At 37.3% G+C, this 20,648-nt stretch overlaps 2 protein-coding genes and 1 long non-coding RNA gene across 3 annotated transcripts; 1 reads left to right on the top strand and 2 right to left on the bottom strand.

The window, feature by feature from the left end:
• Positions 1–527: 527 nt before the first annotated feature.
• hoxc9a (homeobox C9a) lies at positions 528–3,088 on the bottom strand. Its single transcript, XM_023798978.2, has 2 exons — positions 2,418–3,088; positions 528–1,309 (listed from the first exon to the last, which is right to left on the bottom strand). Exons 1-2 carry the CDS (start codon positions 2,986–2,988, stop codon positions 1,065–1,067), a joined length of 816 nt encoding a protein of 271 aa, XP_023654746.1. The 5' UTR covers positions 2,989–3,088; the 3' UTR covers positions 528–1,064.
• A 139-nt stretch (positions 3,089–3,227) lies between these two features.
• Positions 3,228–15,660, top strand: LOC140579594 (uncharacterized). Its single transcript, XR_011983543.1, has 2 exons — positions 3,228–3,319; positions 15,127–15,660. It is a non-coding gene; the product is annotated as an uncharacterized lncRNA (long non-coding RNA).
• hoxc10a (homeobox C10a) lies at positions 11,592–14,990 on the bottom strand. Its single transcript, XM_023798972.2, is given in 3 exon segments — positions 11,592–12,255; positions 14,232–14,949; positions 14,952–14,990. Coding segments are annotated over 3 exon segments (1,017 nt in total). The 5' UTR covers positions 14,976–14,990; the 3' UTR covers positions 11,592–11,980.
• Positions 15,661–20,648: the final 4,988 nt, after the last annotated feature.

The raw sequence follows: 20,648 nt of genomic DNA, 5'->3' as shown, positions 1-20,648 counted from the left end.
TAGCATCCATTGAAAATACGTAGGCCTACACATATGAATAATATTAATTGTCAGTTTCAATACAATAAAAATGAGTGGTAAAATCTTAATGTATGCATCTTTCTACAGCTATATTATTCTGGATTTTTCGCTTACGCAGATTTCATTAAAATAATATTCCCTGATACCCGTCCCACGTGACTAACAGCAGATCAGAATAAACTACTTCAATTACCTCTGCTCAGAAGACGATCGCAAATATGAAATTCATTTAAAAATTGTAGGCAGTTTTGTTCTTAGATACATGCTGCCTCAATGTAAAAATTACGAGTGGTCCTTATACTGGATCTCTAGCTCAATGGAATTCTTACCAAAATTCATACACCACGTTTTCCCCCTCATACAGTCATCATCCACCTTCAAAGGTCCCAGATATTTGGATTTTAATTAGGACACCTTTGCGTGTCATATTATCCTTAACTTTCGTTTTTCAATTAGGCCTATGCCATGAAAGCCAGCTAACGCTTTGTAAGGAAGACCATCAAACGTGCAAGGTGATATTGTATATATTTCAATGTAGCTACATTCTACAACAGGTTATAACTTTACGGATTTGAAGTAATGTAAAAATACACGAATAAGTACATCAAAACTATTATAATACCACACAAATACATACACAGACACGTTGATATCTTTTTTGACATATGAAGAACGTCATAAGTTACAAAGTAAAATAAAAAAAATTCAAGTACTTTCGCTGTTCACTAGTAAATAGGCCTATTTCAGTCATTGTCCTTTTAAGTACAATTCCGCCATCAAAGGAACTTAATCGCCTCAACACAACTGTGGTGTTATTCTAAGGAACACTAAATATTAAACAATGTCGCATGATGGACAGTATCCAAAAAAGAGAATATAATAAAACATCATAAAATGTTTCGCAAACTAAAAATCAAACTAATTTTCACAAAATGGCCTAACGCTTTCTGTCTGTGCTGTTTTCTCGGGAGTTGTAGGGTAAATTGCTCAATCTGAATTCCAATTCTTGTTTATGTTTCCCATTTATGTTGATCAGTTGCACACTACTGTCCTTTGCTGTCGCTCTTTTCTTTGTTCATTTTCTTCATTTTCATCCGTCGATTCTGGAACCATATTTTAACCTGTCGCTCCGTCAGGTTTAGGACTCGCGCAACCTCATATCGACGGTCCCTTGTAAGGTACATATTGAACAAGAACTCCTTTTCAAGCTCCAAAGTTTGATATTTGGTGTAAGGACATCGCTTCTTCCGTGTGGAGCGCGCGTGGATCCAATTCGCCACAGGGTTATCTGAAAACCGAATAACAAAAATACTTACTGTTTTGAAGACCAGTAATTACTGAAAATTTTACCATGTCATATGGGAAGTGATGCGATATGACATACATGATTGGGTCTCTTAACAGAATATGCCCCTTTTTAATAGTTAATTTAAATATGTGTCGTCAAATACAGTCTATGTATGTATTTTTATAATAATTGGAATAAATTGATCATTTGGAGCGATTTGCTTTTTAAGACCGCTGAGTGCTTAAGAGGAATGTTGTCGTAAAATTGTGAATGCGCCCCTTCATTTTATAGGCCCATAAACGGACGGAAGCTCCTTTCGCTTTCTGCATGAAGTCAGAAAATCACACACTGACTGCCGAAATTCCCAAGTCGTGTTCTGGAGAATTGTTTTGCTCATTCTGTGCTAACATGATGTATATTTAAGAAAATATTACAGTCATATTTAATGGACGTAATATGCGCACGTGACGGTGTCATTTTTATAGTCTGTTACTTTATCAAATATACCATTCTTCAGACAACGTAATAAAATATATATTCCTCCCATGACAAAAGTATATCTGCTATATTAGGCATAGAGTTGAATAAGGAATGTAGGCCTATTATTACCTTATCATACTTGTTCATTTCTTCGTCAGTAACCATTTAAATTAAGTCGATAATACAAATTTTAAATAAATTAGGCCTAATACATCCACGCTTTATCCTTGACTGCGAATAATAATGATATTAATAATAAAAATAATATAGCTATAACGAAGATATTGCAAAACATAAAAGAAACAAAACAAAGAAACAGTGATAAGTATGGTATATAGTAAACAAGACGATTTGTGTAACCCCACCTTGTCATTAAATTGCCCCTTTTTTGAGTACGCAGTTTTTATAACCCGTCTCCTACTTTACAACCTTAAACAGCCGTGATTTGTCCCGTTCAGTAGTAACCCCGTGTGAGGAAGGATTTCAGCAGTAATTAAACGCTTTTAAAAATGATACTAAGGAAGATCATTTCTTTTTTTATGAAGAATGACAGTCAACCTCCAAATAAATGCAATAGCAATTATATAAGAAGCACGGCTTCAATACCATGCAGTAAACTTCAACTTACTTGGATCTAATTCGGACTTGTCGTCTTTGTGCTTGTCTGGAGCCAAAACCTCGGATTCCGGAGAAGGGACGTTCTGCGGCGTCTTATCACGAATTTCAGAAGAAGAGCTGTACAGATAATCCGAATATCCGCGTCCATTGGATCCCAAGCATTCACCGACTCTGCGCTCCGGGAAGGCGTCAGGTTTCAGCCCGTAGTGTCTGCTGTTTGCTGGATAGCCTGGGAAGGACACGGTACCAGAGACCGGCTCCAGCCAGGAGCGTATATATCTGGAATCCGTTCCTAAGTGAGGCTGGTGGGTGTATGGGTGATAGACCACTGAGGACTGTGAGTGAACTGGGGCCCAAGACGTGGTAAAAACGGAAGGTTTAGGGGTAAAGCTGCAGGAAGGAAAATCGGCACACTCCGGTACTATGGGCGTCGGACGGGAGCCGGAGGAAAGCGATCCAGCAGTGGAGAATCGAGTCGCCAGGACCTCGTCGTTTTCATGGTTTATCAAGGAATCCACATAATAATTACTTATGGGACCAGTGGTCGACATGACGAACCTCCCCGTCTCTTTTACATGCATCCGATTATTATATGGAGTGTATGTGTACTTTTTTATCTGCCCATTGAACAATCAAGCCAGGTAATTATTTCTACAAGTCTTTCTAGCTGCCATTGGTTGTTTGTACCACACGTGATTATAGTTACCCCCCTCCCTCCCCAAAACTGCTTGTTGGATCAATGCGCCATCCTTTTCTGGAATAGCAATGCACTTCGGGAATTCAGATCTATAATTTAGCGCTGTACTATTACGTGGCAGAACTTTAATATTAAAATGATACATAACCTTCCCCGGTGTTTAATAATAAAACAGAAACACCATAGAGATCCGTATCACCGTATCGCAGAAAGAGGTACGTTGGCAGCCACCTATACGGACTATTTGCTGATGTAATTAGTTTGTCTCCATAGAAAACTATTGCGCTCAACTGAGCAAAATGCGCATTTTCCGAGCTGTAATAAATATAAAAAGTTAAACCGGTTAAAATGTGATTTTGTTCTGCAGTTTCTCAGCCTTTTTGTTTTAAAAGGTTCTTCTGAAAAACAGCGGGTGGTTTTATACAAAGGTCTTATGGACAGCAAAACAAGGTTACATGCCTTATTGAAATAATCTGTCTTGTAAACCGATGTTTAAAAATCGGAAAGGTGGGAATAGTAACTCGCTTGAAAACTTGCCTGCTGAAGTGGCTATATTCTGCAAGTGGTCTCGCATTGGTTTTATGTCTCCCAATAAATTTTTATGGGACCATTTGATTGTTCATAAACGTGTCGTTAATAACAACTGAAGTCGAGTTGGTGCTATAGTATAAAATCAACACAATACTTGTGGAACACGTCTGTCATCAACTGGAAAACACGTGAAAGGGAAAATAACAGGAATGAACTGAGTTTAAAATTTATATTAGACGAACACAGTGGAGAGAAAGATGCACGCGGTGAACAATGAGGATGTATTATTACCGGGACACTTACTGAATGCAGGAAAAATCGGAAAGAATAGTCAACGATTCAGTTTTAAATTGAAGAATCGCTTCAGTCTTGGATTAAGCATTTTTGACGCTGAGTATCTATAGTAGGTCTAAGTATGAATGAAACTAGGACAGCTTTAGGACCTCAGTCCCTGGGCCTATCTGAGCACGTTCAAACCGATGAAAAACTCAAGCGCATGTGTTGAATTACATTTCCCAGGAAAGTGTGTATGTGATTGTGCACTTGTATTATGTGTGCTGACATTTTAGATGTAAGCCTGGGTTTTCTGGTGCGTTGCACGCCATGATAATGCGGAGAACATAATGCAGCCTCGCGGTTAATTCAAATAGGAGTTGAATGTCATATATACGGCAGTCTTAAGATGTGGAATTTACTACAAGCTTACATTTATTAATTTTGATTGTTAAATGTTATACAGCTTAACAGTAACTGTACTGAACGGGCTGCTGCACTGTATACTAGCCAACTTAAGCAGGTATATCAAATCTACTAAAATTTCTTGCAGTTGTCAAAAGAGGCAGTAGGAACCTATTGGACCCACTTTCGTGGAGTTATTGTCGGTTCCAGGCCGGCCTTTCCGCCTGCTTGGTGGCATTGAAGCTTATTTATTAACCGTACTCGGTAGGAGACAATCCGATAAATTAATAAAAGTATTTTCTGAGAATGTCTGCGCTCTGCATTTCCGGTATGATTATTTTAGTTTGTTAAGGCAACAGGCACATCGCTTTCCTGCACCAAAAGCATTCTGCACGCATGAATGTACTTAATGTCCGCACTTCTGCAATTAAATAGATCTAAAGTTAAGTAAAATACTCCATCAATGCGCAATGGTATCATGGCAAATACTACGCTCTGCTGCTGTTACTTTTCTTTGAACGATATTTTTGTTAATGGTTTGGTGTTGAATTAGAAAAAGGAAAATGATTTTTCTCATTTAACAAATGTTGCCCTGTCAATCAATTGGAAGACATAGCCCTTTGACATATTTCTGTAGTGTAAAATGTTTTTAACCATAACTACAATTATGAAGTTTTAAAAATTTGACGTTATGACGATGGCTACTGCTTTTCTTTCATATTCAAAATCTGTGGATGGAATCACGAATTTTCTGCAAAATATGTTGTGATTTATATGCCATAATGCTCATGGTTCGTTAGTAGTGAGGTTGCAAATGAAGGAGACGATGATTTAGCGCTCTGATGGAACGCCCCCGTAGTTTTTAAATGAAGTAAATCCATTAAAATCATTTTGACACTTCACTGGTTGCTATCAAAAACAGAGTCAAGTTCATTTATGCTTTTGCATCCGGAAAGCAGACGAAATAAATACAACAGGCTGGCACTGAAACTTTAATTAACGTTTCCGTAAAATACTCCATCCGCAGTGGGTTCACTTCGGCATAGGCTGCATATCTATTCCATGTGGCTTCGTTGTGTTGATAGGCTTTGGAATTAAGTAGGCTACGTAGAACGGGGTTTATGTGTCATTTTGTGAGCTGTGAAAGCGTAAATGGAAACCATTATATTAAGCGGATTTATTTATTAAAAAGAAACCCATTCTCCATGTCACCGATGGAGATTTTTTCATTATTATTATTATTATTATTATTATTATTATTATTATTATTATTAGTAGTAGTATTATTTACCTTAAATAGCAATAAAGCGATCTTACGAATTAGGGTAAATTTTGGTGCTCTTGAGCATGATTTTCTAATATGTGCTTACTGTCTGTATAATAATTAGTTTATTGCTGACTCTATTTAGATAAATGCCGTATTGAACAGGAGATTTTGTAGCCTGCCTATAAGACACAACTTCAGAAACGTCGGAAATTGCTGAAACGATGCGACTACATTTTTGAAATTGATACTGCGTGTGCATCTATCACCTGGTGAAAAGTTACTCGCTATGTATAGAAACGCTAGCCCTACACATGTATGTGAACACCAGTACATACCAGTCCATAGTTAAATTAAATGCTGGATGTGCTGGAAGTGCTAATTCGACTTTACAATACAGTAACACTTACATTTGAAGTGTAGACATAAAACATAACGTCAGACAAATAATTATATCAATGTGTGCGACGCTGTGCTAGAATAATAACGTTTATATTTAAGATATTTTTTCAAACGCTACGAACCTTGACTTGCTGGGGAACTCAGGGATTAAGGCCATAGGTTACCTGAAGCTACACCATTAATTGAAGCTCAAAAAAAAGAGACTAAGCCGCGACAATTTGTAGCCTTTACAAGGAGCAAACCTACATGCAGGTCTGCAGCTTTCCTCTGTTTTGAACTTGCTCTTGTATTTGTCAGGAAGCACTTAAACATTTTGAGATCGGAAGAAGTATTTTAAATGTACAGTTTTCGCATTAGGATACATTTGAACTGGTATTTTAGTAACATATTGTTCAAATAACGAATTCTTAGTGACTATTAACGACTTATTATGTGAAATGTTGTCATCTTCATTTATGTAGAATATACAAACTTGTATCTAACCAGTTGCTTAGACATGTAATTATTGTCATTGTATCACTGGTAATACTGGTAATAATAATAAAATATTATGCATTTGTGTAAGAATTCAAATTAGCACCTTTGCGAATGGTGTTATCAGAAATAGACATATTTATGTTACCGATAAGGAATATTTCGTAAATGCTCATTTCTACTTCAATTGCGCATTTTGATTTAGCTGAATTATATTGCGCATCACTGCCACCTACGTGCCATATCTTAAATTAGCACTTAAATACTAGCTATCTACGTCTTCACGTCACGTGATACACCTTACAATATTATTATATATTCCTTTAAATCAGGGAGTATAAATGTAAGCTGAATGTTGCACTGTTTATAAACTGGCGACCCTATCAGTGGCTTAGGTGTCCTACAATTGTATGAATATTACACTGTGACGTACACAAACTGTAAGTTAAGCTCTTTTCCCTTTTTTGGTAAACTCCGTGAGGTATACTGTTCCTAGTGTCAATTCTCCATTATCCTTGTATTTATTTGCCAAACTACTTTTATTGACAGTATTTCTGAAGTGTGATTTCTCTGTAAAAAAAAGGCACACATATTAAGTCCTATTAAATTTTTAGGCCTATTAAAATTATAAATAAATAAATAAATCAGTAAAGTACTTTCGGCATTAAGTATTTCGCGTCATACGACCGCCCATCGAATGCAACAAGGTAACAAACATTATTAGAGTTATACTATGTAATTGTTAATATATAAAAGGATGCAAATAAGAGTCGACAACACTATCACCGCATCTCTGTCAGTGTTTGTCGATTTCGCCTGTTGAATTTGTTGCTGGAATGTGGAAATAAACTATAAGTTTCATTTAAAAACTATGAGGACACCATATTGCAATGTGGACTAGTAACAACATTATTTTATGCGTGAGAAAGATTTTGTGTATTAATCGGTGTCTCCATTTCGTAGAAAAATGCCGATAATGAAATGCTTATTGTATATCCTGAATAAGAACATCCATCGATATCTGTCGTTGTATTTTATTAATGCTTGAGGTAGAAAGGTGTTTTGCTTATTTTAAACATGTTCAGTCGCATTTTTTCGTATTGTTATTAAAAATATGTAAAATTTACAAAGATGTAAATTGAAATGGCTGGACATTAAGGAGAATAACTGGTGCATCGAGAAGCAAATAATGCTTCTATTTCAAATAAGTTACTCCAGTGCCTTATATTTCATGTGCTGTGGTAAGTTCAGTACGTACTGATAGCGTCACGTCAGAAACGTCTGCAATACAGCACTTAAAATCTAACGCCACAGCAATGTGGTGCAAATGCTCATAAATGGCATGGCTAATTAGCAATTTTTTAAAAGGAAAGAAAATAAGTAAAACGTAACAGAAGGAGCACATAACTAACACAAAACCATAAGTAAACATTAACACCGCTCAACAATATATTGGACTTTGCTGTTAACACTTGGTTAATTTTAGCAGGTCGAGAAAGAAAACTGAAAGGAAGTGTCGCGACCGAATTTGCACATATATTTAAATAATTCATTTTAAAACATATCAACTAGTCATAATATTTAATAATCTTCAAAACGGGCTACAATCGATCACCATTTCCCTAACTGCTTGCTCATGTGAGGGTAGAGCTGCATATATTTCTTAATTCGTCATTTTTATTTTGTCAGTCTGACGATTGTTGTACGGCTGATGAATTATAGTGAGTGCTTATGGAAATGCGTTAGGACACGTACAGAACTGTGAAAATACAAAACCTTCGAGAGTGCAGGCGGGCTGGTAGCCGAAAAAGCTAACGCCGTTGTCGTCTCGCTGTAACTTGCACCTTTCAGTATAGTGCTGATAATTAAAAATCAATTTAAGTAAATATTTAGGGGAAATTCATCCATTTGAAATATTGCGACTTAAACAATATATGATGAAATCGTCACATGGTAGTTTGAATGATAGTAACGCAGGGTATAAGTTAGGTATATATTAATTTCCTATAAATGTATATATCATGTATTGAAATAGGAATGCACTAGTCTAGCTAGTTTACCTGTGTCGCCGGATGCAGGCAACCATCAAAGAAACACTGCAGTGACGACCTGGTTATTCTTCTAGTGTTGCTGCTAATCGTTCTGGAGCAACTGCTGCTAACAAAACTTTTGCATTAATCTTTACTTATATTCATCCGTACGATACACCTCTAGCGCAACAAGCGTGCAAGCGTGAATAGTGGAATGGTTTGCAGTTTTATTCAGACCCGTTCATTTCTTTTAGATCTCGGTAGGTAATTATTACCGGTGATATAAAATGTGGGAAACAGCCGCGGAGTAGAATCCGCCTGTCTTCCTCCGGATGCTCCGTGTTATCTGGCGGGGGCGGGAGTCATCTCGCGTGCTGTAAACCCTTTGTTAGTAAGGCATTCTGGCGCGAATTACTATTCACTCCAGCTGAATGAAAGTGACTTTGGATTCCAGACCGCTGTCCCCTTTAGTCGCGCCAAGGCAAGGGAGGGGGTTCCGCGGCAGCAATCGAAATGAAGGGGAAACAGATACATGCCCTCCGGTAATGGTCAAATGAACCGGGATTGTATTTCATAAAGAAGAACAAAAATGAGCAGGTCCAACTGCAATTCAACATAATACATTAACTTACAATTACGGACAAAGAACTTCTTTTCCCGATTTTCCATCGTTCCCCACTGTCTGTCATGTATTTATATGACAGTACATATACAGCCATGCCCAAATATGTATGTATTTACAATCCTTATAGAACGCGTAACCTTCGCAAGTTATTAGTAAAAATTACAAGTAAACTACAATGATTAATTACAGATTGATAAATTAAATATATTATTACTTAATTGGAGGAATATTTCAGAGTTTTGCACCCTGCTTTTGATAGTGAAGAATGCGGACCACGATTTTATTGGTTAAATGAGAAAGGCCCAGGTGTATCAAAACATATTATAATAATATCGAACAAGAAGAATATTTAGATTATCTGCCTGATTCCTCTGGAAAAAAGATAAAAAAGATTCGTTTTATAGCATCCCCACTTAGGCCTATACCGTTTTTAGGCGTATTCTAATATCGTGAACATACTATATTAGTAATACAGTTCAGTACGACGAAGAAGTAGAACACCGTTAAACACCATAAGAACTTTTAAACCACATAGCCTATTATATAAGTTAATATTTTAATCTTTAGTTTTAAAGAATCCATGAATTTATTGAGTTGCCTAACAGAGTTCCAGAAACATCGAATGGCCTTTAGTAATTCATCAACTTATTCAGCAAAAACATGAATTAGGCATCGAAATAAAAGTGTTGCACTTTTGCCGTGATCTTTTAGTACGCTCAATACTGTTGCAAAGGGGACTGGATTGGATGTTCTAGATTGCGTCATTTTGAAACTAATGTTGTCATTTCAGGACGTTAGCCTGTCACACTGTTTTGAATCACTTTGGTAATTGAGGTTTGTCGGTGGATTGCTGCCCAGTGTTTCAATCATCACAATAATCATGCACCATTTTCACCCCACAATTACAATGCATATAGATCCACTCGAAACTTACCATGCAGGTAACGATGAGCAATGGCAGCCGCAGCTGTTTATAAACTCTGGGTACTCGCTAGACGTCGCACTTCTGCTTTTAAATCCAATAATCCAACGTATACGTTGCACCCTTTCAATTGTCCATATTCTTAACTAAGGTACAATGTAACTTTTTAGACAGTACAATTCCACATGCATAATACCACTGAAACACTTGTGCAGTACGAAACACAGAATGAAAACCTCTTTGGCGTTTACAATTGACGAGGATGCAAAGGAGAGAAAAATAAAATTCAACAATAGCTCAGCTCATTTCCAGTCTTATGTGACAACATTAATAGAACACAAACAATCAACAGAAATTGTCGCCCTTGATGAAGACGAACTGACGTAATCAAGGCAGTTTCTTGTTGCCGAGCCAGCAAGCCAATCCCAACAACATGAAACTACCTAAACCACGCATCAGCTGTGCGGGGCTCTTAGTGAGCTCGGAAAGACACTACAGACACTAGAAAGACACTAGCACCAGGTATTAATGCTTAAATTAACAATTTTTGTGTTAAAAAAGCAGCCAAGGCGATCAATGATGCGCGAGTATGCCACGATCCTATGCCGCTTTCGTACTGCATGCGCATTACCGAAAACGACAGCATAATGTGATCTAGTAATATTCTTCAAAACACAATTTGGACCAAAACGTTCACTGTTGACAGGACCGATGTACTTCAACCAAACATCAAATAATAAACTTCTCACAATTCCGCTAAACCCCTCAGTTTTAGTTTTACACATCAAGTATTAAATAATCAGGGACTGAATATGTCTTTTATTTTTGTTTAGCAGCATTCTTTACAGCATTAAGTAAAACGATAGAATGATGGAAACAATAATTATCATCATGGAACAATAATAAACTCTGGTCATTCCATACGAGTCGCAGATATGAAACCGACAATCTCTACCTGAAGAGCACACGCAAGACTCACGCTATTTTTCGGGAAACAAATCATAGGAAAGAATCTCCTGGTTTGGTTCAAATAAAACAATTTCGAAATTTTAAAATGCTGTGTCCTACCTTGAGGTCGACGAAAGACAAGTCGCATTCTTTTCATGAGGTGAATTTCATTTTTATAATTTTCCATTCATTCTTATTCACGCGTGTGTTTTGACTATTCCGACCAAACCGCCACTGTTTCCTTAAAGGAAAAACCTCCGGGCGCGTGACTTCAGCACGTTGCCTCCTTGCCGCCTTTCTGTCTTCACTCTGCAGATTATTCCTGCTCCGCTCACCTTTCAATGCATCTTTATACCAGCAGCACATTATATTTGCAGATCATAAAATCCCCCCCCAGCGCTTTCCAGGACCGTCCTGACATTACAATTTTATGACCTTGACTTACTGTGGTCACCTGGATAATATTTAAATCAACGTTATGGTCTCCCACTTACATTAAAACTGCCATGATCCCTTTCTTTGTCATTCTCTCTTTCCTTGGCGAGAACTAGCATACCAGATTTTCCAGAAAAATATTATTTCTTTGCAAAAAAAATTCCCAATCAGATTTTCTCAATTTCCTGTTTTATTTTTGGTCTCACGTAATACTCATACAGAGAGGAAAAGGATATCCATGCAAACTTTGCTATATACAATAAATATGACAGATAACATAGACAGATCATGTTAAACAGGCAGACAATACCTTTCAACAAATCAAACATGCATATAAACATACAAAAGGTTACAATTCAGATGCTCTAAACACTACGGAATATATATATATATATATATATATATATATATATATATATATATATATATATATATATATATATATAAACAGACACACATATATATACACTTGACAAAATGCTACGAGATATATAGACATATATATTCTAAATGATGTGGTATTTCCACAGCTGTCCATCAAAGATTTCAGTCTTTATCCACGGAAGCTCAGGTGTAGTAGGTCGGCGTCAGCTCTCGCGCGCGGCTCTCTCTGTTCAGCTTCTTCAGCTTCATCCTCCGATTCTGGAACCAGATCTTGACCTGACGGTCGGTGAGGTTGATGCTCCTACTGATCTCCAGGCGGCGCTCGCGAGTCAAATACATGTTAAACAAGAATTCCTTCTCGAGTTCCAGCGTCTGGTGCTTTGTATAGGGACATCTTTTCTTTCGACCACTTTTAGCTGTCAGCCAGTTTCCAGGTGTCTTGTCGACTTTACGGTCTTCTGCAAAATAGGAATTATTCAAAATGTAAACAGGTTATTAATATAGAGCATACCTAAGCATCAGCGACTGATTTCACCCGTTAATGAGCACGTATGCACGTTTTAGTTGCTCCATTGTTGTTCATTTCCTCAATTATCAGATTAATGAACCCTCATAGTAATTCATTAATGTATTTGTTGGTACTATGAAGCGAGCCGCGTGCTGCCTTGCTTTCTCTCCAGTCTTCCTTACGATGGATAAATGCAACTTTAAATGGCGCAACGGTTAATGTAATGTGCTAATCGTCATAGATAATGCTCACAGTGTACCGTATCTGGAGCCGTGTTAATTCTATGTATTTTTATATAATACAGAAGTGAATTTATCTTAGGCGCTGAACTATCAAACTGCACTAGTTTTTCCACATTTAAAGATGGAAACGCGACTTATATAAAAATAAATGCAGAAGCCTTGAAGCTTAATCCCTAAATTATTATAATTTAACCTCACTAAAAAGCATTCATAATAATTAAGAAAATACCTAGTTGAAACAGGCGAAATCCGCAGAACGAAATATCGCAGGTAAATACTTACACAATCATCAATTTACATCTCAAGGACATATAGTCACTTATTTCACAAACACTGGCATTATAATACAATAAAGGTGTAATTTTTTTCTGCTATTAAATTTAAATAAAATACCATTTATGGGGATCACATTGGATAATGCTACTTATCTCCGAAACATTAAATTGAAAAGAAATTTCAGATGCCTTTCAACAAAGGTATATATATATATATATATATATATATACATACAATAATATAGTAGTATAATACTCTGTTAGGACAATAACTACTTGGTTAAAGTGTAAAAAGAATTTATTTAATTTTCTACACATAAACTTTAATAGAGAGGCATACACTGATGTGATGAGTTGAATACAATGGCACGCGAATTCAAATTAAAATGACGGTAATTAATTTTGCATTTTAAATATCAATTTTAATCATTAATGCATGAACTATTTTTGTCCCATTATAAATTCGCTTCCAGTTCTATTTGCCAGTATTCGGCCGTTAGTGTTTTATGTGTAAGTACATAGTTTACCACTTAGTGGTGTTCGAACAAGACCCATGACATGCCGATGTTAGGGTCGGTCGCATTTTAAGAAAAATGTAAAGCAGCATTTGGAAGTACGGTGCTTATCCGTGGGGCGGAATGACTGAAACACAAAAAAAAGACTTCTCTGGATATAAATGCCATAGCCCTATTAACATTCCGTTTGTTAAAATCAAATAAATATTTAGAAACCATGCTAAGCACGAAAATTTTAATAATAAAATGTATCCTTTCAAGGGTTCATATTCACCGCGTATGTGGAAAAGCCTCTGTAGCAGCTGGCTCAAATGCATGAAAATCTTTCATGGTGCAGTAACGAATCACACAGACACTTCATTCTTAGAGGATTTCTGCAGCCAAACCATTACATTTTATTGCACCGTTGTATATCAGCACAACTGAGTTTCTAGCGTGAGGACAAACAGAACAATGTTTTAGGCTGCACAACAATTTGGAGAAATTTCTATAATGAATTTTTTATATATTGAAATATAAATGCAGCCACAGCACGACGAATAAAAACAGGAAGGGTATCAATACCGTAAGTCTGTCTGAAATCCAGCAAACATTTTTTTTAACACAACACCGCATTTCATCGTCACCCTAAAGCCATTGCCAATACCATTGCAATATATTGTGTATTTTGTATTTTCGTGTTGTACAATGAGACAATGAGGTTAACGAAAAATGCTTATATTTAACCAGTCCGTCTCAGCCTTGGGTGGAAGTCAGATATAGCAATTAAACGTATTGTTTTTAATTTAAGCAGTGAAATCGCAGTCTGTTGGCATGTTGTCTGCTTCATGGGTATTTGCAACCTATTGTGCTTCTGTATCTTACGTGTCACGGGCGTCGTGTTATAAGGTTTACCTTTCATTTCGCTTTCGGAATTATCCGTACTACTGTCCGTACTAAAAATACTTTCCTCTTTCTCCGGCTGTTTTTTAGCTGAACGACGATCTTCAGGGTTTATCCGCTCAACCGACAAGCGTTCTTTAGATTTTCTGGCATTCATTAACAGTTCGGGTAACGGTATTTCAGCAGAAGTTGTCATGTCTGCAGCTGACGCAAATCCTGAATCGAAATCATTTCCATCTTGTGAGTTCTCGGCCGTGTATATCTGGTGTAGATTGAGAAAGTCAGATGCAGATTGTGCAGCCTGATCACAGCTTGACCGGTTGCTGTTGTCGCCCAGTCTTGTGTAGATAGCCGGTTCTGTTGTTTCCTTATTCCTGGCAATGTCATCCCGGTACACGCGACTAATGGCCTCTTCCTTGACAAAATCCACTGGAAAAGTGCAGGAGATCAGGGGTCGGGCAACAGGTTGTTCAATACAAGTTTTTGGTTCTGTCCCCCATGTGTCCAACGGTGTCAGGTAGGGTGTCTGATGGTATATGCTCAACGGTAGAGTTGTTTGTGGAAGCTCATCTCCTTTGGTGACAGGTGAAGAAACAATTCCACAATTTCGCATAATCGAAAAGCTACACTCAGTACCCGTTTGCATGTACATCTCAGGGTGTTCGAGATAGCCCTCGCTTCTGCACGTGAAGGATCCTCCCACCAAGTTGTCCACTAAGAGAGAGCCACTATAGGCACGTTGCTGGGGCACGACATTTCATTTTGTTAATTCGCAATCCAAGTTTTTTCTAAGATTACTACAGTAAGCTGACATCTTTTTTGGGGGTGGGGGGGGGGGGGGCAAGAAAATACTAGCAACTTAATTACGGATGCACAGTATATTGCCACGTGATTTTTCCACCAATAGAAATTTGGAAGTGGCCTTGATTCTTCAGACAGAATTGACGTCATCGAGGTCAAGTTGGCGAGCTAGCGAGACCTCGCATGGACCAATGGCGCCATCTAGCCAGCGTCATGAGGTAAAGACACCCACAGCAGCAAGAGAACAAAGAGGAATCCATGCAAGTCTAGTGACGCTGCCGGTTCCTATGGTCCTTGCGGCTTGGGGAAGACAAATCAGCTTTTAATTACAGAATCAAGCTATAGTTCCAGAATCTAAACCAACTGAGGAATTCCACCGATACATAAAGCAGGAAGCACCGTATCAACGCTGAAATCTTCGAATTGTTTCATATGTCCCGTGTAAGGTTCTAATCCCATGTCATAAGATTACTGAAAGTTTATTATTATAATTATTATTATTAGTAGTATTTGGTTATTATTATTATTATTAATGTTGTTGTTGTTGCTGTTTTTTTTTTGCTTTTTTTTGCTGTTGTTTACAATATAAACGATAGGCCGATACGTACAAAATAAACACAGAATCCATTCATATGTTGAACTAATTACTGTGTGTATTTTATTTTCTGCCTTTGTTGTGTTTTCCTATCCTGGGGGATTGGTGACATTGTCCTCTTAGAGGAAAAAAGGATGAAAGCTTGCAGTGTATTTCATATAGTAGCTCATAAGTTTAAGTTCCACGTTTTTTTTTATCTTTTACTTCGACATAATGGTCGTATACGGTGGTTTTCTGTTTATCAGACAAATTATCGAGGAAATAAAAATAAGGAACTATATTATGAATTATTTGATTAGAAGAACGCAATATAGCGTATACAAAATAATACAATACAAATACCTTTAACCTGCTTATTATGTTACATTTATACAGTAAATAAACGTTAACTTACTCCCGGGGTTAAAACACATTTTTTGATAGTTTTGCATATTTTTCTACTGAATTAACGGAATTATGCAGACATCGAGTTAAATAACTGTTCTGAAAACACGCAGAACTTCCTCAAAGCCGCTAGTGAAGTTTTATTTTCCTGCACGCGAAAGAAATACGATAAGCCATGACTAATGCGTAAGAATCGAAGAATCCTATAAACTAAATATTCCCTCAGTCCCAATCATATGGAATAAATGCTTTCTATATTAGGCCTATATTTTCGGAAGATTTTTTTTTTTTAATGCAAACTCCTATTCTTCTTCCCCTGTAACTTATTTAAGATGAAGTTGCCACTGGTTAAGCGATTGACAAAACACTACTGCGAAGCAGAATAAAAAAAATGTTTTAGGCTTAAGAAAGCAAAACTGTTTTAAGTTCAACTTTTGCGTCGCTGTTTTGGTCTAAAGATTTCAGTGACCACCGAAATGCGTCTCATTTTCAGTGGCGCCGACAAAGGGGTCACTGTCAACGACTAGGCCTCGAGAAGGTTGGTTTTGCTCGAAGACGTTGCTGTGATTGGTCTACACGGCTGTTTGTCAGCAGCTTCAGCAAAACGACAGCTTTTCGATTCTAAACAATTCTAAGCCACGGTATGAAAAAATATTGCTTTTAACTTTGATATCATTTCAAATTGATTTTCGAAAGCGTAAACGATTAAAAAAATGTAATTAAATAAAAGACGCGTGTGTAAACACACACACACACACACACACATATACATATCTATCTATATACTGTATATATGTGCGTGTATATATATATATACACGCACACACACGCATATACACACAAACACACACACACACACACATATATAGTGTGTGTGTGTAGATAGATACATAGATAGGCATGTATATATATGTGTGTTATTTGTAATCCTATTATTTCCTGGGATTAAGGTCAACCAGAGCAGTACTTTTATTACATTTATATATTATATTATATTGTAGTGTGTCTTTTATTGTTAACAAATTTTGCATTAACCGAAACAGATTTTTTGTGTATGTTTCTGGAGGTTTTGCCGATTTATTTTATTACGCTGACGTCATTGCGTGTATCTGCGTTTCAGACCAAGAGGAAATTAGTTAATGAGACCCCAATAAACTCGACCCATAGCAATACCTAAAAAGACCTCATTTATGGAAACGTTTGCTCTTTGTCATAATACGCACATGGGTTTGTTTTTTCTTATTCGGCGTATTTTTTCAAATTATAAACAAATAGGACCGCTAAACGCCTCCCTCTTTAAGATAGCTGGGGGCCTGCTCATGACCTCATAATTTCATTGGTTTTGTGTATTGCTGCAACAGCACTGTTAAGATAACAACGTTCACCTGATGTTATGTACAGCATTCTAATATTTAACATTTGTTTATTCATATGCGTGTGTTCCTGCGCCCTGTATGTCTATACGGTGAGATGTCACGGTGATGGCTTTTAAAATCTCCGTGCACTGTTCTTACAGTGCTTACAGTGATACTTCCGTAGAGCCGCATAGCTTTGTGTGTCTGTATTTACTGCGGTTCCCCGTAGATATAATTACACCACAACTCAGGAAAATTTGATACTCCATAAAAGACCCAGGGATACAATCTGCGTATGTAATTGCAAACTTGCATGTAAGACCGTGTTGGATTGATCTTGCAGTGTCGGTTATGGGGAAAAAAATAGACTATATGAGATTCAAGACGTGGGGAATAAGCAACCAGAGATGGATTCCGGCGGAGAACTTCAGCGAGAATATTCATATATCTCCGGGCTGATCGCTCTCAGCCTTTCGTCGGCTCCTACGGATAATTACACTGCCGTAGCGTCCGGCTTAAACGGCCGTAAGGAAAACAACAAACAAACAATAGGCTAAACAGAAAGGGGCACAACCTTAAAGTGTTCTGCAGCCATAAATACGGCCAAAAAAATGTGAAAATGTTTAATACTATAGTTTTATGCTCTTTCTCACACAACAATTGATATATTTTGCGTAATATCAAAATATAAAAACGTCAGAATACTATATCAAATATTAAAGCGCATCGCAAAACATACCGAAAAATAATCTATTTAAGCAAAAATCTTAAGTACCTCTGACCAAAATTCGACACACAGGGAAATGGATGCCGGGAGTTCCCAGTTATGTGTGTGAAGTGAGTTTCTATTTTAAGAATCGCTGTTAGACAACGGCCGAACAGGCAGCTTTTAACGTGTGACTAAACTATTATCCCGTACGCTTATATATATATATATATATATATATATATATATATATATATATATATATATATATATATATATATATATATATATAAGATTTCAGTTTCAAAATGTAGATTTACTGCATACCATTTGATCAGGAGCATTAAATCACAAGGATCGTTATTTCTTTCACATTTATTGTTTAATTAAACCGGGAAATATACAATGCAAGACGTCATAGAAATAGAAATTACTTCACAGTGATAACAAATGGAATTTAAAATGTGCCCTACTTTTAAATATTGTTGATTGTTTTTTTTTTAATAAAGACCTTTTCAAAATGTCTGACTGATACGTGTTACTATGGGCGTCGTTAGGTCCGATCACTAGGGGCTGTAGCCCCTATTATTTTAAGCCGAGCCTCGCGTATTTTAGCCCCGATGCCAGTCTTCCTTCGAAAATAAATAAGTCAAGATCCAGGTAAACTTGACTTAACCCCTGATCGTTTCAATCGCTTCAAACTCCCCTGCGTGTTCCACCTTTAACTTACTGCAGCGAAAGCATAGCGACAATCTTCCAGCTTTACGGCTGGTTGTTTATACCTCATTTGAGGTCGAGAATAATACAGAAGAAGACGAAGAAGACCTCTACCACCTCGACAACAAGAACAACATCTGCAATAAGACTTCCACACCACCTCAACAACAACAATAATAACAACAAGAATAAAAATGATAACAACAATAATGATAATAACAATAACAATAAAAACAATAATAATAATAAGAAGAAGAATAAACGACATTATATTAAATTTAAACATCGTGTAATGTTAAGAAAAACGACGTTAACTGGGTTTTGATTCATTTGCATTAACCTTCATCAATAAATTAAGTTGGTTGAGCTGAAAAGAGCTTTATTGGGCCTATCTGTATTTCTAATGAAAGTTGCCTTTATCTATATGTGGAATTAAAACATGCTACTACAAATAATTTAAAGTAGTACATGGAAAACAAAGCAACGCCTATGGCGGTTTATTTAATATAAAATGTTTACCTTGCGTCTCCGAGATAATCCTCGCATACCAGTCAAAGAGTCAAAACGGAGCTTAACATAATAAATTACAACACGACTCAAACCCAAAAGTTCGTTTGTCAACTTGTTTGTGTTTCTGTTCTCTTTGACAATACGAGCAATATGATAAAATGGCATTAAAAGTCCAGACGTGTTTCTTCAAGTGTGCCAACATCACCTTCAGTTGGATTGCTGTTGGATTGTTTTAGGTCTTCCCGCCATCATTTCCTTGTCTACGTCAGATGTCTCACTTCCTTGGTATGGCGTTACCTTTATATTTCCACATTAGCGAATAAAACCCGAATATGCTTTGTGTTCACAAGCAGCGATCAGTTGACCATTCGCTTAAACGTGTCACTGTCACGTCTTAACCCAGAGTGGGTCTTCAGAATTTGTTGATTACGCTGGTTGCGTAATGGATTTAACACACTGTATAAACAGAACCAGAGAGCGAATACTAGATCGACAGTGCCCCCGCTGTCTGGTAAGCAGCGCGACAACCGTTACGGTTGGAGGACGGTGACGACGGGATGGGAAAGGAGAATCCGATAAGTCAAGTACGTCATCAGCCCAGGGCCAAGGTCCTCGGTGGGTGTGACAGGCAATGTATGCTAGCCTTGATCGCTGGCCATGCGTCTCCCTCCGATCTCTTGCCCTTCCTAGCCACGCCACACGCACGCATCCCTAAAAGCATGCCCCCCTTCCCCTCACTCGCTTTTCATGAAGTTTGTGTGGATGTAGATACACAACATAGTGACAAATACGAATGCAGACCGTTGACTTTCCTCTCCTGTCGTTTAAAACGCCAAGTATCCTGTACAAACATGCGAAACGGAATGAAACGGAGCCACTTGTAAAATCACATGCCAATATCATATTAAATTTTCCATGCGTGAAAATATTACATTTTACTGGGATAATAAAGTGTTTTACAGAGCGCGTTAAATCGCTCCGTACAACACGCGAAGTACCTGCTGACGTTTAATATTAAGGTCAGCAGGAACGGGTTGCTGCATTTCCAGACATCGCAGCCTTTCATTAAATCTCAGTTCCTCGTCATATTTCTGAAGAAAGCTTCGCCGCCTTGTGGCACACGGATAAAGGCGACGCTCTATACATTAGCCATGCTCAAAGGCAAAAAGTAGTTTCTTCCGCTTTTCTTTACCCAGCATAAATACACAACATATGCCGACCCTCTAAAGCAAAAAATCACTGCACTGTATTTTGTGAATCTATATTTCCGTCTGTAATGCTATACCGTTCAAAATTAAAATATCCCCCATCCCCCACCACACCCCAACACACACACCCCTTCCTTATTCGGCTCATTCCTC

Source organism: Paramormyrops kingsleyae, chromosome 18 (assembly GCF_048594095.1).
Source record: "Paramormyrops kingsleyae isolate MSU_618 chromosome 18, PKINGS_0.4, whole genome shotgun sequence".
Lineage (NCBI taxonomy): Eukaryota > Metazoa > Chordata > Actinopteri > Osteoglossiformes > Mormyridae > Paramormyrops > Paramormyrops kingsleyae.
This window is presented reverse-complemented; position numbering and strand designations above follow the sequence as displayed.